Genomic DNA, 19,269 nt, shown 5'->3' with positions numbered 1-19,269 from the left:
CAACCTCCAGCACGACCCTCACGAATCCAGTGCAAGTCACCCTCCGAGAACGCACGGTCAATCTTTGCCTGAAAATTGGGCGACAAAAGATAATCATCCATAGCACGATACGCCCCATCCCTCTTGGCCTTCTTAAGCTTATCCACATGGGCTTCGGCTTGTGTGCGAAGGCAGATGTACTTCTCAACAAAGGTACTAGCCCGAGATTGCTCCTCAGTCACTTCCTTTAGCAAACGCTCCAACTCAACATAGAACCCTTGCTTGCTGCTCGACAACCCTCAGGCAATCCATCTCCCCCTACAAGCACCCGAGTTGCCCCTCTAATTCATTCATGCGATCTGGATAAGAGCCAAACTTTGCAACGCCATATCACGGAGCTCCAACTCGGCGTCCCGGTCTCGAACTTGCCTCTCCAACCCTTGTAAATGCCCTTTGACAGAGCGGAATTGCTCTCTAACCTCCTCTAAGGCCTTTAACCCCACCTCGGCTAGCTGCAACTTCCCAATAAGATCTAAGTTAGCATCCTTTAGGGGACTAAGAGCCTTCTCGGCCTCTCGTTGCCGAGTTTCCTTTATCGTCAGGGATCACTCTAATTCCATCCTCCTCACAATACCCTCATCGATTGCCCGCCTCAGCCTTATCGCGATCAAGCAAATCTTGGAGCTCTTGAGCCCTCCGTCTTTCTGCTACCAATTCAGCCCTGAGCTGGGAAATCTCCTGGTCAAAATGTTCCAGCAACTCCGATGACGCTTGATAATTCATATTCACAACTTACATGCAACGCCACATAAGAAACACAATAACGATACCATCACTAACAAAATGAAAGAATAATTACCCTCATCAACCTCTCCTGGGCATCCCGATACCCCACTCGAGGATCATCAGTATTGACCCAACGCCGATCACGATGACAATTGCGCAGATCCGCCACCATGTGCAAGATAGCACCATCAATAATTTCAATCTCGCCAAGAGTGCGAGCAAGGCCTCCAGCCACCTCATCATAAGAATGCCAAGACCCCTCGCTCGTGGACCGCGAACATGTTATCTCATCAACTCGAGACTTCTTTTCTCCACGAGGATCTATGCTCACTCCCACTACGGGACTCCCGAGACAAAGTTGAGAGGCACTCCTTTTCCTCTGACTGCTAACACCATCAGTACACTCACAAGTACCAATATCTCGAGATCCATCCCCCTCACCAGGCTGCGCACAAACTGCCACCTCGTCCACTTGAACACCCTCACCATCCCCACGCTCACCAGCACCCCGCTGAGGATCGCCACCGTCAGTCACCATAACCTCCACACCAATACCCTGACTAGTCAACTTAGCTTCTCCACTGTAGACGATGATCACCTCCTGCCACATGGGACCCTCGATATAGGTACCCAGAATGCCCTTTAGCTGTTCCAAAATGGCATCCTTCACCAAGCGAACCCTCACACTAGCATAGCTTTGCCGCCTCTCTACTTCCTCAAACAACTCCTCCACGGAGATCTCTACCTCAATGGGAGGTGGAGCCTGCTGTCTCACCCCAACACTACCACGGGAGCCCTGATCAATATCACGAGCCTTTTCCTCCACTTGGGCTCGGGGGGATAGCCTCCCTTTGCCCATTTCAACTTGGGAAGATGGCCTCCCCTCGCCCGCCTGAACTCAGGGGGACCGCCTCCCCTCCATTCGAACCTAGGAGAGCTGAAGCTCCACCTGATCTCGAGGACACTATTTAGTCTCGCCTACCTGGTCTTAATGACCTTACCCCCCTGCCTCGTCTGCTCCCCTTGAACCGAGCCACCCTCAGCACTTGTCGGCGCCTTAGTGTCAACCGCTCGACTGTTGAGAAATTCTAAAACTCTATTGGGAAACCTGTCATATACATCCCGAGGCAATTGCATGTTCACCCGATGAGCGGTATCGTAAACCTCCTTTGTCTGCAAGTTAACATTGGCCTTCTTGACTACCTTAGAATCACTGACCAACTCCTCGATGAGGGCATCAGTGTCAACATAGGCGTAGGGGGCATCGCTCTTGCTAGTAATCTCACTCTGCATATCAGCTTCAAAAAAAAAAAATCAGAAAATGCAATATCAACAGAATGTCAACTACAAAGGCAAAAACCTCACCAGGATGTCTCCCTAACTGCCATCTCTCGTATATCGCCAGTCTACACAGGTGATAGAACCCCCTCTTCCCCAAAGAAAACTTGCCTAACACCCTCATGATACGCTTCCGCTAATGTTAGTGTCTTGTCTCCCTACTGGTCAAAAGAAACGCTATTAGCACACACCCATAATACAATTACATCAAAGACATGATCACATGACTCACCAATGGGCTGGAACCGAGTCAGGACCCGATGAACCATATCGGGGTTCTGCTAAAGGCCACCAATGAGACAAGGTTGGCACTCCACTGAGTGTAAATATTGGAGGGAAAATCTTTAATGACTACGCGCCCACGGGCCCTAAAATTCACACACCCGCTATCGCCAGTCTTCGTTGAATATTGCATCTTAAACATGGAACTAAACTCATTTATGTTGGGACACTGTTGTTTGCTAACCTTCCATAACAACAAGACTCCCATAAGATGCCTCAACGCATTAGGCGATAGTTGACCCACAGAAATATTAAGACAAGATAGCAAGTATTGCATCTCATCAAGTATCGGAAACGATAACTCGCACTTCAGCTGGTACTCGTAAAAACACACCTATCCCAATTCAGGATGACTAAAGAACCCCCATTCCTTAGAGGCCGCAACAACACATTATCCGTGATACCCCAAGTCGCCCTCATCTTGTCAATCTGCTTCTGCATCATACTCGGTCCCGGTTGGTTAATTGGCGTATCGTCAGAAGCCAACGGCAATCACCCACCCGGCGATTGAGGAACCTCCAACAATTTGTAATCCTCGGAGCTGAAGTCCTCGTGACCCATCTCTTCCTCGGGAATCCCAGCACCACTCGGACCACCACGAGAAGACCCTTCCCCACCCCCCCTCGCCATGGGCACATTGCTCACGAGCCATACTGCAAACGACATACCTAAGGTTAGTCAAAGTCAGTCAACTCTCCCTATCACCTTCCCCAACCCACCTCATGACAAAAATTTTCAAAATTAGAAACAACACTCTTGGAGCCATAATACCCACACACCCATAAGAATATGTTCCCCTAAAACCTGCCACAACAACGCCACAGACTAAATCTTCTCCAGCCAAACTAACCCAACACCAGAAATATTCACCCAAACCTATATTCTCTCAAAAGACAAACAAGAACCAAAATCCAGAAAGTAAAGAAATCGAACCTGTTGATGCTGATTTGCGAATATTGTTGAGACGAACGACAACCCCACATGTTAGACGCTCCAAACTTCAGGCGCTCCTACAACAGGCGAGATTTAAGCTTTGGGGGGAAAAAACCAACTTTATCCGGTTTCCTCTCCAAAATTTGATCAGAATATGGGAATAATAGTCGCCCTCGTCTCTCTCCCCAACCTATATATAGGGTCCGTGAGGGCACAGGGACCGTTGGACATGCAAGGACTACAACACCAGATTTAGCCACATGTCAGACATGTCTGAGCGTAATAGTAGTCATGCGCCGTTGCCTCGGCTGCCTCCCCACTACTCCATTATTACCTGTTACGGAACCCAGTACGCCAGACTTCTTGCACACAAAACACGAATAACAGCAGGACACGTGTCGCCAGGGCATAGCAAATATTCCAAAAGACGCATGAAACCCTAGTTCAAGTAGCCGATCGTGATATAAGAAAAGGAAGCACACTCCACCCCAGTCAACACTCCTCTTAGCTTGAGACTTGGGGGACTGGGGGTAATGGTTGTACAGAAGCCACGTGACAAGGAGACTCGCCTTGCACTTCCGATATATATCTCTGCCAAAACAAACTCCTCACCTAAGAGAACTCTTGACCGAGGACTGGGGGGACTTGTTGGTATATATACCTCCCAGGCACAAATATAAAAAACACAAGGCTCATCTAGCCACCAAAAAACAGCAAAGATACTCCCAAACAAGGATCCCAATACCCCTTTAGGAGGTATCGGGAACTCAACTGTCTCACATTGGATGCAAAGAAACCACATCTCCTCAAATCCTCTACAAATGGACCATCTCCAACATCCTAAAGAGATAACTTTTTACTATCACTTTCCATTATCTTTATCTTATAACGATACTGACTTAGGCATCGGAGCATTGAAGGCCGGCACACTTGGTCTTTCCCTCTAACATCTGTTCTGTTTTACAGATAAACGAGACCGAGAGTGATAGTGTCGAGACATCTTGTGATTCTACTGGACTAGACTACCCATCTATACAGCTGAAACAGAACCTAATCATGTATTGATTTTAACATTAGTAGCAATAGTAAATAGTAATAAAGGTTTGTTAATAGTGCATTTTATTGGTTTGAGGTTCATCTTGATCGATTAGTTTTATGCAGGACGATCAAATAAGAGTATTGCATTCGTTAATTGTAGAATTAGTATGTGTATGCCTCTTTCTTTATCAGAAAAAGCCTAAGTTCTGACTTCTGAGGGTGGAAAATGAGCAGTAGAGTCAAACTACAGTGAAAGTCTAACCAAACACATTAGATCGAGAGATCATTACACTATAACAATTGGTATTTAAACTTGAATCAACAAAAATGTATCCAAATTGTTTAAACCACATTCAATTGGTATCGATCCTAGTGGAAGTCTAACCAAACACATTAGAGAGATCATTACTATAACATTTGGTATTTAAAGTTAAATCATCAAAAATGTATCCAAATTGTTGAAGCCACATTCATTTGGTATCGATAATTAGGTCTTTCAGTAAATTTCACAAGTATTTTAGTCAAATCATTTGGTAAAGTTTCAAGATTATGTGATAGAAAAGTTGATAGAAGTTTCAAGTTAGCATATATACCAAATTGACATGTTTTGAATGGTGTGTTCTATAAAACAATTTTGAAATTTTGAATCAATTAAGGCAAAAATAAGATATAATTTATCATACGGTTCTAATCGCTACAAAAATAGAATCTCATCTCTTGAGCTACAATCTCCCACAGTCAACAATAGCTTAAGCTACTCAAATTCAACTCAATCATTTAGTGTAATGGTTTTGACATTGACATTGACATTGTGATTGTATATGTTAGGTGGTCAACTGCATTTGTTGTTTATTACTGAACATTAGCACATGCTTTGGTGTGTCCTTTGCTAAGGCTCTAGGGTCTCACAGCCTCACAACCATAGGAAGTGCCGTAGTGGCAATAAGATTCAGCTTTTAGCTATGGCTATGCCTATGGGTGCATTTATGTATTGTGGGTGGGTAATCATCCAAGCTCAGCTAAGACCACCCAAGAATTAAAAGCCAAAAGGGGTTGTACTCGATTTGCCCATTCCGGGTTTCGTGGGCATTGCTCAATGCTGAGAATTAAGATGGTGGTTACACATTTTTTTTGCACAGTGAACTTAATAGTTTGATGACCCAATGAACACCTTTATTTATTTTTATTTTTTTATGGAAAATTAAGTTTTCTTAGTAAGACTATTCATTTCAATGGTATGCTTATGGCTAATTACAGTAAATCTAGTGATATTTCTTGTAGAGTTGATTTCTTGGAACCAAATATCAACAAACCGCTTGTAATAGTCGTATACTGACAACCAGTTTGCACAGATAATCATTTTGTCAAAATGGACTAAACTAAAAACTTCAATTTCAAAATTAGTTTTCTTTTTTACTTTTTGAGAAAGCGCCACCCACTACAATGAGCCATTTATTAACCCACGACACTAGACCGCTTCCTCATCGATCCCCACTTCTTCTTCATCTCGATCTGGTCTTATTTTCAACTCCACTTGTAGCATATCATCTTCTTCTTGTTTAGACCAACATGCCACTAACATCAATCGTCTACTTCTTCAAACATTTAGCTTTGCACGACGGTGCCACATCCCCACTATTTTTAGAATTGAAATTGCAGCAATAATTAAGGTGCGACCTCAACGACACTTCACAATTCCAGGAAATTGAGGGCGTTATAGTCTGGTGGTCAGTTGTCAACCTAAATTGTCAATATTCCTGCATACTCAATCAAAGCATGTGTCCATACGACGCATATTTTAGAGAGCTAACGCATCAAATATTCGTCAGTTATTGTTTGCACTGACTAAATTAAAGATCGCAGAGACGATCCATATTTTTCGAAACGCGATACCTATCGCCAGACACATGAATTCTTCTAAATAAAAACTCAATTAGATAAAATTTCCAAAAACAAAAAAAAAATTAAATCTTGCAAGTCTAAACTGAAACTCTGAAAGTGCAGCACAGTAGCAGCAGTACAGTGAACTCTACCAGACCAATAGCAAAGCGAGTAAGTGACCACAGTATTGGATCAAGCACCATGACGTCACCTCTTCTCAATCCCACGGCTCACAGCCCCAAACTCCTCTTCACCTATAAAATAAACCCAGCCACACACGATCACTGCCCCTTCCAAAAATCTTCAACCAATAGCTAATAAGGCGCGTTAATAAGACATGTGTTAAGAATGTGTGGAAGCACATCACTTTGGAAGGCGGGCCCCACCTCTTCCCCCCGACCGAGATGATCATTATTAGTCTTCGTAATCCAAAGTACTAATGACCTATCCTGTCTTTGTAAAATTTGACATTCCCAGGGGTAAAAAGTAAAAAAAAAGGCAAAGGAGGAAGAAAAGTAAAAGCCTCACCCTCTCCCTTTTTCTTCTTATTGGGCATCTTCTTCTTATTCCAATAGATTACTACATTACCAGTATTTCAGGTCTGTCTTAATGACCAAATAATTAATTTTTATTTACAAAGTTGTTGTCTTTTTTTAACTTAATTTTGGGGGGGCCCCTGTGTTTTTCTTTACCTTCTCTTACACAACATCAGTTTCTTCGATTTGTTGATCTGCTCCTCACACCTGTTGGCCTCGATCTTTCTCTTAAATGGCCACCGGAGATCCTAGAGAGAGAGAGAGAGAGCGGGGGGCGGTTTGAATTGGAATTCTGAAGATGGGTTTTCTGTGAGTGGAGGAAAGTTTCAAGCTTTGTTTGTGTTTCTGTATGAGAGAGAGAGAGAGAGAGGTTTTAATAATTGCAAGTGTTTGTGGGGCTTTTGTTGGTGTTGTTGGGTGGGTTTGAATTTTGGGTTTGGAGTTTGATATGGGTGGGTGCTTTCCTTGCTTTGGATCATCCAACAAGGAGGGTAGTGGGGGTGGTGCTGGTGTGAAGGAAGTTAGCAAGAAGGAATCAGTTAAAGAAGGCTCAGCTACTCAGTCTCACCATGTTACCAGAGTTGGCTCAGGTGAGATGAAATTCTTGTCTTTCCAATTTTGAGAATTGTTTCTGGGTTTTTCTTGTTTGAATTAGTCTGATTACTTGGTCTGTTATGGTTGTGCTGAATTGTCTGGTTTTTTTTGTGTGTGTTGATGATGGGTTGTTGGTGCAATTTTGTGCTACTTTGATCTGATGCATCTGTGATTGTTTTGGTTGGCTTGCAATCCGAGTCTTCGTGCTTTCCCTGTTGGAGTATTTCCTTGTTTTTAGATGGTCTTGTTTGAATTGTGAATTGATGGAATTGCAATGGATAGTTCTGGAGATCTGCAATCAGTTCCTAAAGTTTCAAGAGTCTTGCTTTCTTTTGATGGCCTGTTCAGTTCCTCGTTTAATTGCCAAATGTGATAGATGGATAATCTAATGTGTGAACTGCAAGTGAAAGCTTGAATTGATTTCTTTTCAGCTCTTGTGCTCCACTGTGTATTACTTCAAAATTCAAATGCTTTAGTTCAAAGGCTTAAGCTTTTAATTGGCATGTTCACTGTAGTGGTATTATTGCTGGTTCTCACTGTAGCACCAACTTGCTTGAGCTTCAATTCTAGTTATTTGATTCTATATTTACACCAACGGAATATACAAGATACTACAGCCATTACTATTTACTTTTTACTTGTCCGTTGAGATACTAAATATTTTCTGTAACGCTGCTAAGATGTTTACCATGGCTCTCAGGTACTATGGTTGCATTGTTAACTAAAATGCCTGTATAACTTCCTTGTGCCCCCTGTTTTGCATCTAATTCGATCATTTTTGCAGATAAATCAAAATCTCGGAATGGTTCTGATCCTAAGAAGGAACCACCTATTCCAAAAGATGTACCTACAGCACACATTGCTGCACAAACATTTACTTTCCGGGAGCTTGCAGCTGCAACAAAGAATTTTAAGCCCGAGTGTTTATTGGGTGAAGGTGGTTTTGGACGTGTCTACAAAGGTCGCTTGGAGAGCACAGGGCAGGTAGGTTGATTAGGCTGAGATAAGATGGAGAAGCATATGTATCACATCAATGGCCCAGTCTCATCTTGTCCATGATGGTGTCTTTGCTTTGGCATTATTTGTTCCAGGTGGTTGCAGTGAAACAACTTGACAGGAATGGACTGCAAGGAAATCGAGAATTTTTGGTGGAGGTTCTTATGCTTAGCCTTCTGCACCATCCAAACCTTGTCAATTTGATTGGCTACTGTGCTGATGGGGATCAACGCCTTCTTGTTTATGAGTTTATGCCTTTGGGATCCTTGGAGGATCATTTACACGGTCAGCTTGAATTTCTTTCATTTCCATTATAAGAGACACTCTTACTTTATTTAGTGTAGAAGCCACCTTATGCAATGTACAATAGAATCACATAGTCTGGATAATGTGTTATTTTCCTGTGGAAGTGTCTACAATTTTAGTTTCCTTAAACTGAAGTTAGGATTCGCAATAAGATTTTGGGGGATTTGTTATAGCAACATCTCTTAGACGAAGCATGTATTGCTGAGGGTTTTATCTAAAGAGAAGTGCATAGCAGTGCAAAGTTCAGTCTTCTTTCTATTGAAATATCTGCGGCATGTATACTCTGTGTGTGTGTGTGTGTGTGATTACTTAAGAATATGAGATGTTATTGCAAACTGTGAATTCGAGTTAATTTAGGAAGTTTGCAGTGTAAAATAGTATTAACTTTACATAACTGATGTATATTGTGTTAGTTATAAAAAGTTAAACGGCACTATTATTTAGTAGTTCTTAACATGGTTATCTACTTATCTTTGCCTGAAAGCTTTAAGGTATATACTGTCATGTAGTTATATATACTGAGTTAGTGTCGGTAGATTACTGAAGTAGATGGGAATGCTGATGTTGGTTCATACACTAAATTATATAGAATTAATGTCTTTTAGCTTCCACCAAGCTGCAAGACTAATCATGGAAAAATACATTATTGAGTTGATAGAGTGTGCCAACCGTTCCTTAATCCAATATATTCCTAGTTTTGGTTTTGGTGCACTCAACTGCTATTTGTTATCCTGGTCAACATGCTTTGGGCTTTAATACTGTGTTAGGTTTAATGTTAACATTCGGTGTCTCTTCCCTACTGTATTATGCTTCTCATATCCTCGCAGGACCCATAACTGTGGGAGGATACAATGCCTTAATATTGTAATTTTAAGAAACCTAGTCACTTGGCAACTATTTGGCCTATGACTTTTCATATGGTTCACTTCATTGGTGGGACATTGTGTGTGTCTTTTGTAGTTCTAAGTGTGGTATTAGTAGTCTAAGTTTCAGTTTGTATCTTTCAACTGTTTGTGTTTAAGTTGGGGATGCTAGTAGCCTAAGAAAGACAACTCTCCAATGTACATGGAGGCAATGGTCCTAATAGACTGCACTGAAATGTTCATGGTATAAGAACATAAGCTTTATGGGGGAGGCTGACATGGCAGTAATGATGGTTATTTAGATTGAACTGTTGAACTAGCTATCACTTTGTCATAGAAGAGAAGGGCAACCTTTGCTGTGTATTTTCTGGCTGATACCAGATATGTTTTATTTTGCAATTTGTTTTATACTTGATGATATTGACAAAATTAGCAAAGAAAAAATGAGGATAGGTGAATGAAAGAAAGATAGATGACTAGAGTTCTATCCTTTTCCAATAAGTAGAAAATGCTACTGTCAAAGTTGATTTGGGGGGGAATTTGTCTAAATTGATCTCTACATGGCAAAAAGGGTTCAGTCAACCTTAAGTTGTTTATATTGAGGCTCTAACTTCAAATTATTCATCTCCAAACATGTGAACTGCTCTCCTGGTAAAGTCTTGTGAGGCTCAATTTTCCCTATCTGTGTTTAAGTTTTACCAAGGATCTCTAGGGTATCTTTCTAAGCAGTAAAACCTGAACAACCAGTAGCGCTCTGCGAAAGAATTGATATACTAACTGGAAAGTTTTAAATAACAGAATGACTTATTTAAAAATTACTGGCCTTTTCTGCTATATTGTGATTCTCTTGGCTTTATATAGTATTTCAAAGATAGAATACAAGTCAATGATCACATTGAGGAATGCATATAGATGATCATGCATTTCATATATATAAAGAGCATCATCAATGAGTATGTCAAGCCTTGGTTGCATTGCAAGATCAACTATTGGATCATCATGTCTTGCACATACTGCTAGGATTTTCAAAGTAGAAGGAAACTTTTGTTCTCACTGTCATAGACTGAATACTGCAGATATTGAGTCATAATTACTTAGATTCTAAATATGGAGATGCCTACATTTTGCTTCAGGTTTGGAGTTTTGAGCTCTTAAGATGCCTACTTTTTTGACTTGTGAGGATCACGTATATTTTTCTTCAATATGCGCTTTCATAGATATAGCGGATGCCATGATGGTTGTGTCAAGCCGGTCTTGTACTGGATTTCATATGTAGGAGATCTAAATCACAACTACTTTATTCTTGGTACTGAGAAGCTTTAGTAAATATTTTCTTAATCATATCACCAAGGAGTGAATGATGCATCATTCTCTAAGTCATTAGTTTGTCATTCCTGTTACTTCACTATCTGAGTTCTGAATATTCTTAAGATGCCTAGTATTTTGTTGCAGTATATTGTCTTCTTTTTCTTCAGCAACTTATTCCCACTCAAGTACAAGTCAAGATTGGTTATGGATGCGTAAAATTTCTTTAAGCTTTTCTTATTCGATGTTTTCAGATATTCCAACAGAAAAGGAACCCCTCGACTGGAATACAAGAATGAAGATTGCAGCTGGTGCAGCTAAGGGGTTAGAATATTTGCATGATAAAGCAAACCCGCCCGTTATATACAGAGACTTGAAATCCTCCAACATACTTCTTGATGAAGACTTTCACCCAAAATTGTCTGATTTTGGGCTTGCAAAGCTAGGTCCAGTTGGTGACAAAACACATGTCTCCACGCGTGTGATGGGGACATATGGCTACTGTGCTCCAGAATATGCTATGACAGGCCAGCTCACTCTGAAATCCGATGTGTACAGTTTCGGAGTTGTCTTTCTCGAACTTATAACAGGACGAAAAGCTATTGATAACACCCGTGGTCCTGGAGAGCATAATCTTGTTGCATGGGTAAGCATTTGTTCTTGCCAACTTAACAATTCTTCAGTGTTATAAAATATTTCTCTAATTAAGAGAAGCTTTTCTTCACAATTTTTTTGTTCTCTTTTCATTTTGTGGGCTATTTGGTCTACAGGCACGACCACTTTTTAAAGATCGTAGGAAGTTCCCAAAAATGGCTGATCCACTACTACAGGGCCGTTATCCAATGCGGGGGCTTTACCAAGCTCTTGCTGTTGCAGCCATGTGCTTGCAGGAGCAAGCGGCTACAAGGCCTTTAATAGGAGATGTAGTGACTGCTCTTACATACTTGGCTTCTCAAACCTATGATCCAAATGCAGCTAGTGGTCACAGTAACAGAGTTGGTCCATCTACTCCTAGGCACAAGGACGATCGAAGGAACATGGGAGATGGGCTGGATAGCCCAGATGAGCCTGGACGAGGTGGACGGCATGGTAGCCATTCATACAGAAACTCACCTGATTTCAGAAGGAAAGATCCCAATAGGGACTTGGGTGCTGGTGTAGAATTAGGAAGGATTGAAACCGGTAACGGCTCTGGGAGGAAATGGGGTCTAGATGGGTTAGAGCAACAAGATTCTCAGAGGGACAGCCCTGTAAGTGCTGGGAGAGCAAGGGAAACTCTGCGAAATCGTGATCTAGATAGAGAACGTGCGGTGGCTGAGGCGAAGGTTTGGGGCGAAAACTGGAGAGAAAAGAAAAGAGCAAATGTGATGGGTGGTAGCTTTGATGGTACAAATGAGTAAATGCAGTAACATGCCAAGCAAAGTTTCTCATCTTCTGAGGAAAGCAGTGTTGTAAAGTTCTGAAGGTCATTGTGATGAAAGAGAAGAAATTGCAAGGGTGCACATCATCTTCTACAGTCTTGGTTTGCATCTACCAAGGAAATAAGTGATCTTTCATCCTCCAACTTTGGCTGTTGTTTGCTTGTCATATGTCATTCTTGTAGTCGAGTATGGAAAGTGAATGCTTGGGAATTGTGGTAAAAAGGAAAAGCAGAAAGAGAAAGGCATTGGAGGATGGGAAGGGGTAGTGTCATGATTTGGGGGCATTTACAGGTCGCCCCCCCAGAAAAATGGTTATGCAACATTGTTCATCTTTGTATTTAGGTTCTGATGCTCATATTACAATGGGGAGTCAGAACCATGTGTAATTTTTGCCCCCATATGTTACAGTCTGTAAGTGGGGAAATTAGTGGGTTTGGTTTTGGATGTTGTTTCATCTTGTATTCATACAATCTCATGTATGGATTCCTGAGTCATGTTTCGGCCTATACAGAAATGTTTCATCCATTTGTTCTCTGTGTACATTTCTCTTCTTAATCCTTATCAAGTTATTCTACTAGTATTCTTATGTCATCATTATTCAAGAGTGTACATTTGTCATCTTAATCCATTCCTTATCAAGCTATGTTACCAGTGCTCCTATGTCATCATTATTCAAGACTTGAAGTTACCAAAGAAACAATAAAGAAGTTGCAATTGCAGCATGTTGGTTTTCATGGTTAAACTGTGTTATTCATTCCTTTTTGTTTTTCGGAGGAACAGCCATTTGCAACCAAAGTTTCTGGGATGAGAGCCGCTTATAACCAAAGCTTTAAAGAAGGGACTCAAAGCAGTTGCCCAAAGGGTAACAATCTTGCAGTAATGACTTGTTCATAAGCTCAATTCTTTGCACCTGCAAGTACTTACATTGTTGAAGCATTCAGGACGACGTCAGCTTGGTGGAAACCCTTAAGGATGCATAATAAGACTGTCACTGGGATAGTCCGACCTGTGGATCTGACAAGCTCCTGCTCTTCCATTCTGAGGTTTCACATTGATGAGTAGTTAGTGATGTTGGCTGGTCCTGAAAGTGGTTCAATTGGCATGGAAATGTGATGCATTTACCAATTCCTTTGATTCAGCTGAATCACTCAAAGACCACATAAATGGGGTGGTATCACCTAGCGGCCAGAGCAGGGGTGCCTTACTCCCGTTCTACAGACAAGTCCTTAAAGGTAGCAGCTTTCATTACAAGGACTCAGAGATGGGCATACTCAAGTTGTTAGGTCCCTTCTATGCTAGGATCAATTTCTTTTTTCATGTTCCTTGGACCAACATTGAAATTTTGGTTCCTGCTGCAGCTACGGATCTAAGTGGAAACAAGAACTTGGAAGCCACATATACTCACGGTGAAGAACATGTTTGCTTGGACACTCTGGGACTAGTGAATCGGAAGGCAACGCATTGATGATTTGTTCATTTATGATGACACTCTCCGCCTCTATGCATGATCTGCCATCTTTTTTCCGGAAGGTGCAGGATTTTATCGAAGGGGGATATACAAGCAATCTAGGCAGGCCCTCATGGCTTGTTTTTCAGGACATGAAACTGATCTGGTAGTATGGAAGTTCATGAAATTACCAAACAGCTCGAGCCTAGAGGACAATGTACTGTAATTTTTCTTTCTTACTTTTATGAAATGTACAAATTAATTGACAATATTCAAGACCTTGTTACATTTTTGTACTTTATGAACTATGAACTTGAGCAGTTGTGATGAGCTGCTGTCGATAACAAATGGTCACTTTGTAATAAACTGGAAAACGGAATTCCATTGCATAAATTTAAGCACTAAAACATTCTCATCTCAAATCATCAAAACTAAAAATAAAAAATAACCTTCTGATTTCAATTTTGATCATCCATACAACTGAATAATTCTTTCTGCCAGACAGTTCTAACAGCACAAAGTGAGAATGAGAAGACATAAGAAACAGACTCATCTTTATTAGTTCCTTTGACAACCCCTTTCTCATTATTACATGATGACTTTATTCTGGGTGAGGTTTAGGACCACAATTTCTTCCACTGTGCTGAAATTTATAGGTCTAAAACAAATTTACAAGAAAACAAAAGTGTATTTTCATTAAAGTACTTCACCATCTGAAATCTTCTGCTTGGAGCCACATTGGGCGTGGAATGCTCCATGATCATCCCTGGTGCAGCTAAGCTCTTCAACTCGAACTCCAAAAGCTCTGCATGTCATATTTCACCTATGATGTTGCAATAGTTGTATTAAACCCTTGATTTTGTCTGAGATCTTTAATTGTCTTACTCACAGTTTTTTTCCCTCGACTGTTTTGGAGTATTGTTACCGACTGAAAGATTGAATTAAAACAAATTAGCAAAGAGAAGGCAATACATTTGTTATACATCAGAAAAGATGATTACACTAATAGGCCTATTAACAATTTAAAGGTTGTAGGCTGGTAGCTCCAACTAGTTTTGCTAGTTTTCACTTTATAGTGGTCTAGGAAACTGAACCCATTACTCAATGTAATGACTCGTATCATTAATTATTCCCTTAATTGATGAAGAAACAAGTAGACTACAAGTAGCTCAGTATTACCAATTCAATAGACTGTAGGCAGTAGCTTCTGTTCTAGGAAACCAGAATAAAGCTGCCCACATCTTTGAATCTCAGCCTCCAAGATAGGCAAAAGAAAGTCTTTTTCCTCCAAGATAAACTTGATCAGATATACCTTATGTTGCTGCTTTGCATTATCAATGCCTCTGGAGAATGAGAATTTCAAATTCCAAGATGTGGAAATTGGTAATGCCTCTATCGAATTCATAGTGATATTTCACTTTCACTCTACCAAAAGTCACTGAACTACACTAGACATCCCCAATAAAGTACTGAAACTTTAAATTGAGACTGCAGTAGAACAGGAAGACACTCAGACACATAAATCGATATAACTACTAAACCATAGTTATATGATTGAGAACTTCAGGCTATTTCAAGAATCAATAGCATAAAGGAAAGATTATCTGAATTTTTTTTTTTTTTCTAAATCCAAAGTTAAACTAAAAATTAAGGAATACACACTAAGATAGTATGCCAGGTTTAAGAGATTCTAAGATCCATTCATCACACATTCACACAACTAGTGTGCCAGGTTCTCATACCAGTCATACGCATCTCGGCGCACATAATGGGGGACCAATGCAGTCACTGAATTATTATTCAAATGCTGCCAGGTTCTCATACCAGAACTTTGTATCACAAGTTAAACTAGGTAGTTATGTAAATACTGAAAATGAGCAGAATCAAGGGTAATTGTAAGGTGAGAAAATCATTGGCCAATCACTGCTCTTTGGAATCTCATGAACTGAATAAGGACAACGAGATGACTGGGGAACTAAGACTTGAATGAAGTTTAGTTATAATAAATTTTAGTCAAGTAGGGTGGAAATATGACTTCAATGTGAGGAGATTATGGAAATAAGATTTATATTTGGTCAGAAACGTGGTCATTGAAGAAATAGCAAATATTATTGTATTTTATTGTACATACCGTTCAACTGGATCAAAACCAGTACAAACCTCACTAACCGTTCAATCCACAATCCACAGAAATCGAAATTGAGAACTGCAGAAAAGTATATTTTCCATATCCAATGGCGAAGACCATGAGTAGCCAATCTGCAATATTGAATTAGAATGATTAATGGGATCTACAGCATATATATTGCAGACAGTGAATGATATGATGCGCCAAGTACATTAGCTGCTCACAATCGGTTTTTCGTTAGTTTAACTTTGTGATTACCAACTGAAGAACATTACATGAATGCAATCGGTACACTGGCCGGCAATAGCAGATAACAAAGTGATGGTTAATTCGATGGCTTAGATGAGTGGCATGATCATGAAGTAGCACACTGGCAATAGCAACTTTATGATTACCAACTGAAGGACATTACATGAATGCAATGTTATACAAAATTCGGTACACTGGCAATAGCAGATAACAAAGTTTGAGATGTTTAATTCGATGGCTTAGATGAGTGGCATGATCATGAAGTAGCGCACTCTAGTGACACTGCTGAGTTATACCTGATCGTTAATACAGAAAATCTAAAGAAAGTATGATTAATATTAATGTCATCTACATTCGTTATTTCCAAATAGAAGTACTATCCTACAGTAATTGCAGTTTTCAAGTGTAGTGAGAGCTTCAAATCTCATAGTATATATGGAAAAACAGTAGATATTTTTCTCAAATAGGAGTTGAATAAAGGGACAAGCTAAATATGCTCCATGGTGTCCAGTTAACAAAAATTTGGATCTTGGCACAAAGAGAACTTGTCATGACACAATTTTCTCAAGACTTACCGGTGCATCAAACCACGCAATGAAGCAAAATTCTGCACAAGACACCAGATTTCTCAAGCAAACAAATCCTATTCTTTCTGGTATTCGATCACATAAAGTCAATAAGTCCACAAAGACCATGACACCTGACAGAGCAGAGTAAGGACAATAATCCGGGGTAACAATCTAAGGGTATGAAGACACAAGACAGTTCAAACAAGAAACAAAAGTACCTTACTATTATCAGAAAACGAAGATTCTTTTTTAGAATAAATACTAGTAAGGTACTAATGTTGAATTAACCTTGAAGGAAATAAGCTTGGAGGAAATAACCTTGCAGCAGTAAGGTACTCTCATGGTGGAGACTGGAAAGTCACCTGAATTATAACCTTGCAACGTTGGCATCTGAAATAAGCTTTGCAGTAGAATTTTTGCCTTGATAAGATTTGAAACAAGAAGATAAGAATGACTGGCTTCATAATATAATATAAGATATATATACTTTACACAATGTTATCAATGTGTCATAAAAATATTCAGAAACGTCTGGTTTCTCTTATCTTCAGTTGCAGTTTCTTCAGATAAGGAATACATATATACCAATATGCCTTAACAACTAAAAGAGTACAGAGAATTGGTTCATGAAATTCCTTCCATTATATTATTACTTTCATCATAACTAGTTTGCCCTTTAAGCCTCTGAATTCTTCAGAATTTGATCCTTCTAAGTAATTGTCGGAAATAGTATTCTGCCCATGATCATCTCCTCGGCAGAAGTGTTCTACCAATTTTCTTTAGGGCAAACACGGTCAGTGTGGTTTTAGGTCTTGTCACATTTAGAAAGACCCAAAATATAAGTGAAATTATAATGAAAAGTGAAATTTAAGTCATCTTTAAAAGTGACAAGAAAACTTCTACGTTTTTCCTCCAGCCATTTATTAACATGTGTCTCGCGGATAAAACTTATAAATAGTTCCAATCATTTTTACCTTTATGGTTTCAAAAAAAGAAGAAGAAGGAAATATCGAGGATAATTATTCTTTGATTTTCCCATTAATAATTACAACATTCCAAAAATTCTGTACAATTTTCTTATTATGAGTTTCAAATTCAATGCTAAAGGAAAATTATTGATCAACACTTTAGAACACTTTGAGCGTGCATCCTCTCTAACAAATTTTCACTTGCTTCACCTATAACTATCTACACCATAACATACATCACTAGTAGTACTGCATGTTCATGTACTATAACAAGGGAGAACGAGGACAACGCATTAGCCACATCTCCATATCTCTCAAGTCCTCATCACCCTGCTCACGCATGGGTGTTTCACCCCCAATTCACCATTGGATTTTTTCTTTGCTACTGGCTTCTGTCTCTTTTCGGTGGCTTCGGTTCCTTTCCGGTTTGAGTTTCTCTGGTGGAGAAGAGGGCGTTTGTGTGTGGGTTTGGATCCTATTTATATCTCATTACCTTGGTTTCGATTGGATTTGTTTTTTGGGATTGTTTTGGCAGCAGTTATTCGGATTTCATCTCCTCGATATGGCACTTTTCCCTACCTTTTGGCTCTGGGCAGCGGTGGCAGCGACGGCGACGGCGGCACGGATGGCTTGGGTGGCGGCTGTTGTATAGTAGAAGATGATGTTTTTCTTAATTTTTAGGATTACTCTCTTTTGCCCTATCTATGTGGATTTGGGTTGAGTAGTAATTTTCGTTATTAGTATTACTTGTAATTGGGCCTTGTTTGGGCTCTTTCCATTGGGTTCTTCCCTTTGGTTTTTAATGAATGTTTTCATTGACCAAAAAAAAGAAGTCCTCATCACCCCTCTTCACATATAACAGATGCAATACAACTCCTTCACACACCTCACCAAGAGAAATGATGTCCTCAATCTCAACCCATATTGAAACACAAAAAAGAAGATAGTTAAATATAAAAGAAACGAGTACTAAGTTATTTATTTAAGTGAACTAATAGTTTAAAAGTAACCTCAACTTAGCCCGTAGTATCCCTCATGAAAAATGGAAAAGCAATTCTCGAACTCGACAACACAAACATTTTCTTTAACAGAGCGGGCGGTCTTGGTATCCCTCATTTTGGATCCAAGTCGCTGATTTAACTGTAAAACTCCATTAGATTTGGGGAGGCCCCCGAATAAATATTGATCCTCTGAAGGCTCCAAAGGGAGTGTAATAGTAAGTCAAAAGGACATGTACTTTCTAAATTATGTCGTGCATTGCTTAAACATTCCATTGTTGTCTTAGAAACGTCATTAACAGTAGGAAACGTCACTGCATTCACTTCCTCGTTTCTTATTTGGTCTTACAAATTTTTCTGACTTATTGTGTCTTGTATTCAAATTCAGAGAAGACAACACCAACACAGTGTAATCCCAGCAAACTTGGATGCTTTGTCCATCTCTAGGTAATTTTAATAAGTAATTCAGCATAAATTTTACCCAAAAAAAAAAAAACAGCAAAAAAAAAAAAAAGATAATTACTACTACATTATGCTAAAGTTATTAGTTGACATCAGCTTCAGTTTTGCCTCTTAACAAAGTTGACCAACAACTGGTGTTTGCTTTTGTCCAGCATCTTTTTAGGATGAAACAACTTCAAAATTAGGCATT

General features: G+C 39.9%; 1 protein-coding gene and 1 long non-coding RNA gene across 2 annotated transcripts; one reads left to right on the top strand and one right to left on the bottom strand.

Annotated features, from left to right (window-relative positions):
* The first annotated feature begins 6,856 nt into the window (after nt 1-6,856).
* LOC112196768 (serine/threonine-protein kinase PBL27) lies at nt 6,857-12,852 on the top strand. Its single transcript, XM_024337195.2, has 5 exons — nt 6,857-7,363; nt 8,152-8,351; nt 8,459-8,648; nt 11,092-11,483; nt 11,608-12,852. Exons 1-5 carry the CDS (start codon nt 7,222-7,224, stop codon nt 12,235-12,237), a joined length of 1,554 nt encoding a protein of 517 aa, XP_024192963.1. The 5' UTR covers nt 6,857-7,221; the 3' UTR covers nt 12,238-12,852.
* A 1,437-nt stretch (nt 12,853-14,289) lies between these two features.
* On the bottom strand, nt 14,290-17,064 carry LOC121052452. The gene is made up of 3 exons (XR_005809099.1): nt 16,658-17,064; nt 15,875-15,964; nt 14,290-14,633 (listed from the first exon to the last, which is right to left on the bottom strand). It is a non-coding gene; the product is annotated as an uncharacterized LOC121052452 (long non-coding RNA).
* Between the last annotated feature and the right edge of the window lie 2,205 nt (nt 17,065-19,269).

The sequence above is a fragment of the Rosa chinensis genome, chromosome 4 (genome assembly GCF_002994745.2).
Source record: "Rosa chinensis cultivar Old Blush chromosome 4, RchiOBHm-V2, whole genome shotgun sequence".
In the NCBI taxonomy this organism is placed as follows: Eukaryota; Viridiplantae; Streptophyta; class Magnoliopsida; order Rosales; family Rosaceae; genus Rosa; species Rosa chinensis.
The sequence above is the reverse complement of the archived record's forward strand: the minus strand, read 5'-3'. Positions and strand labels throughout refer to the sequence as shown.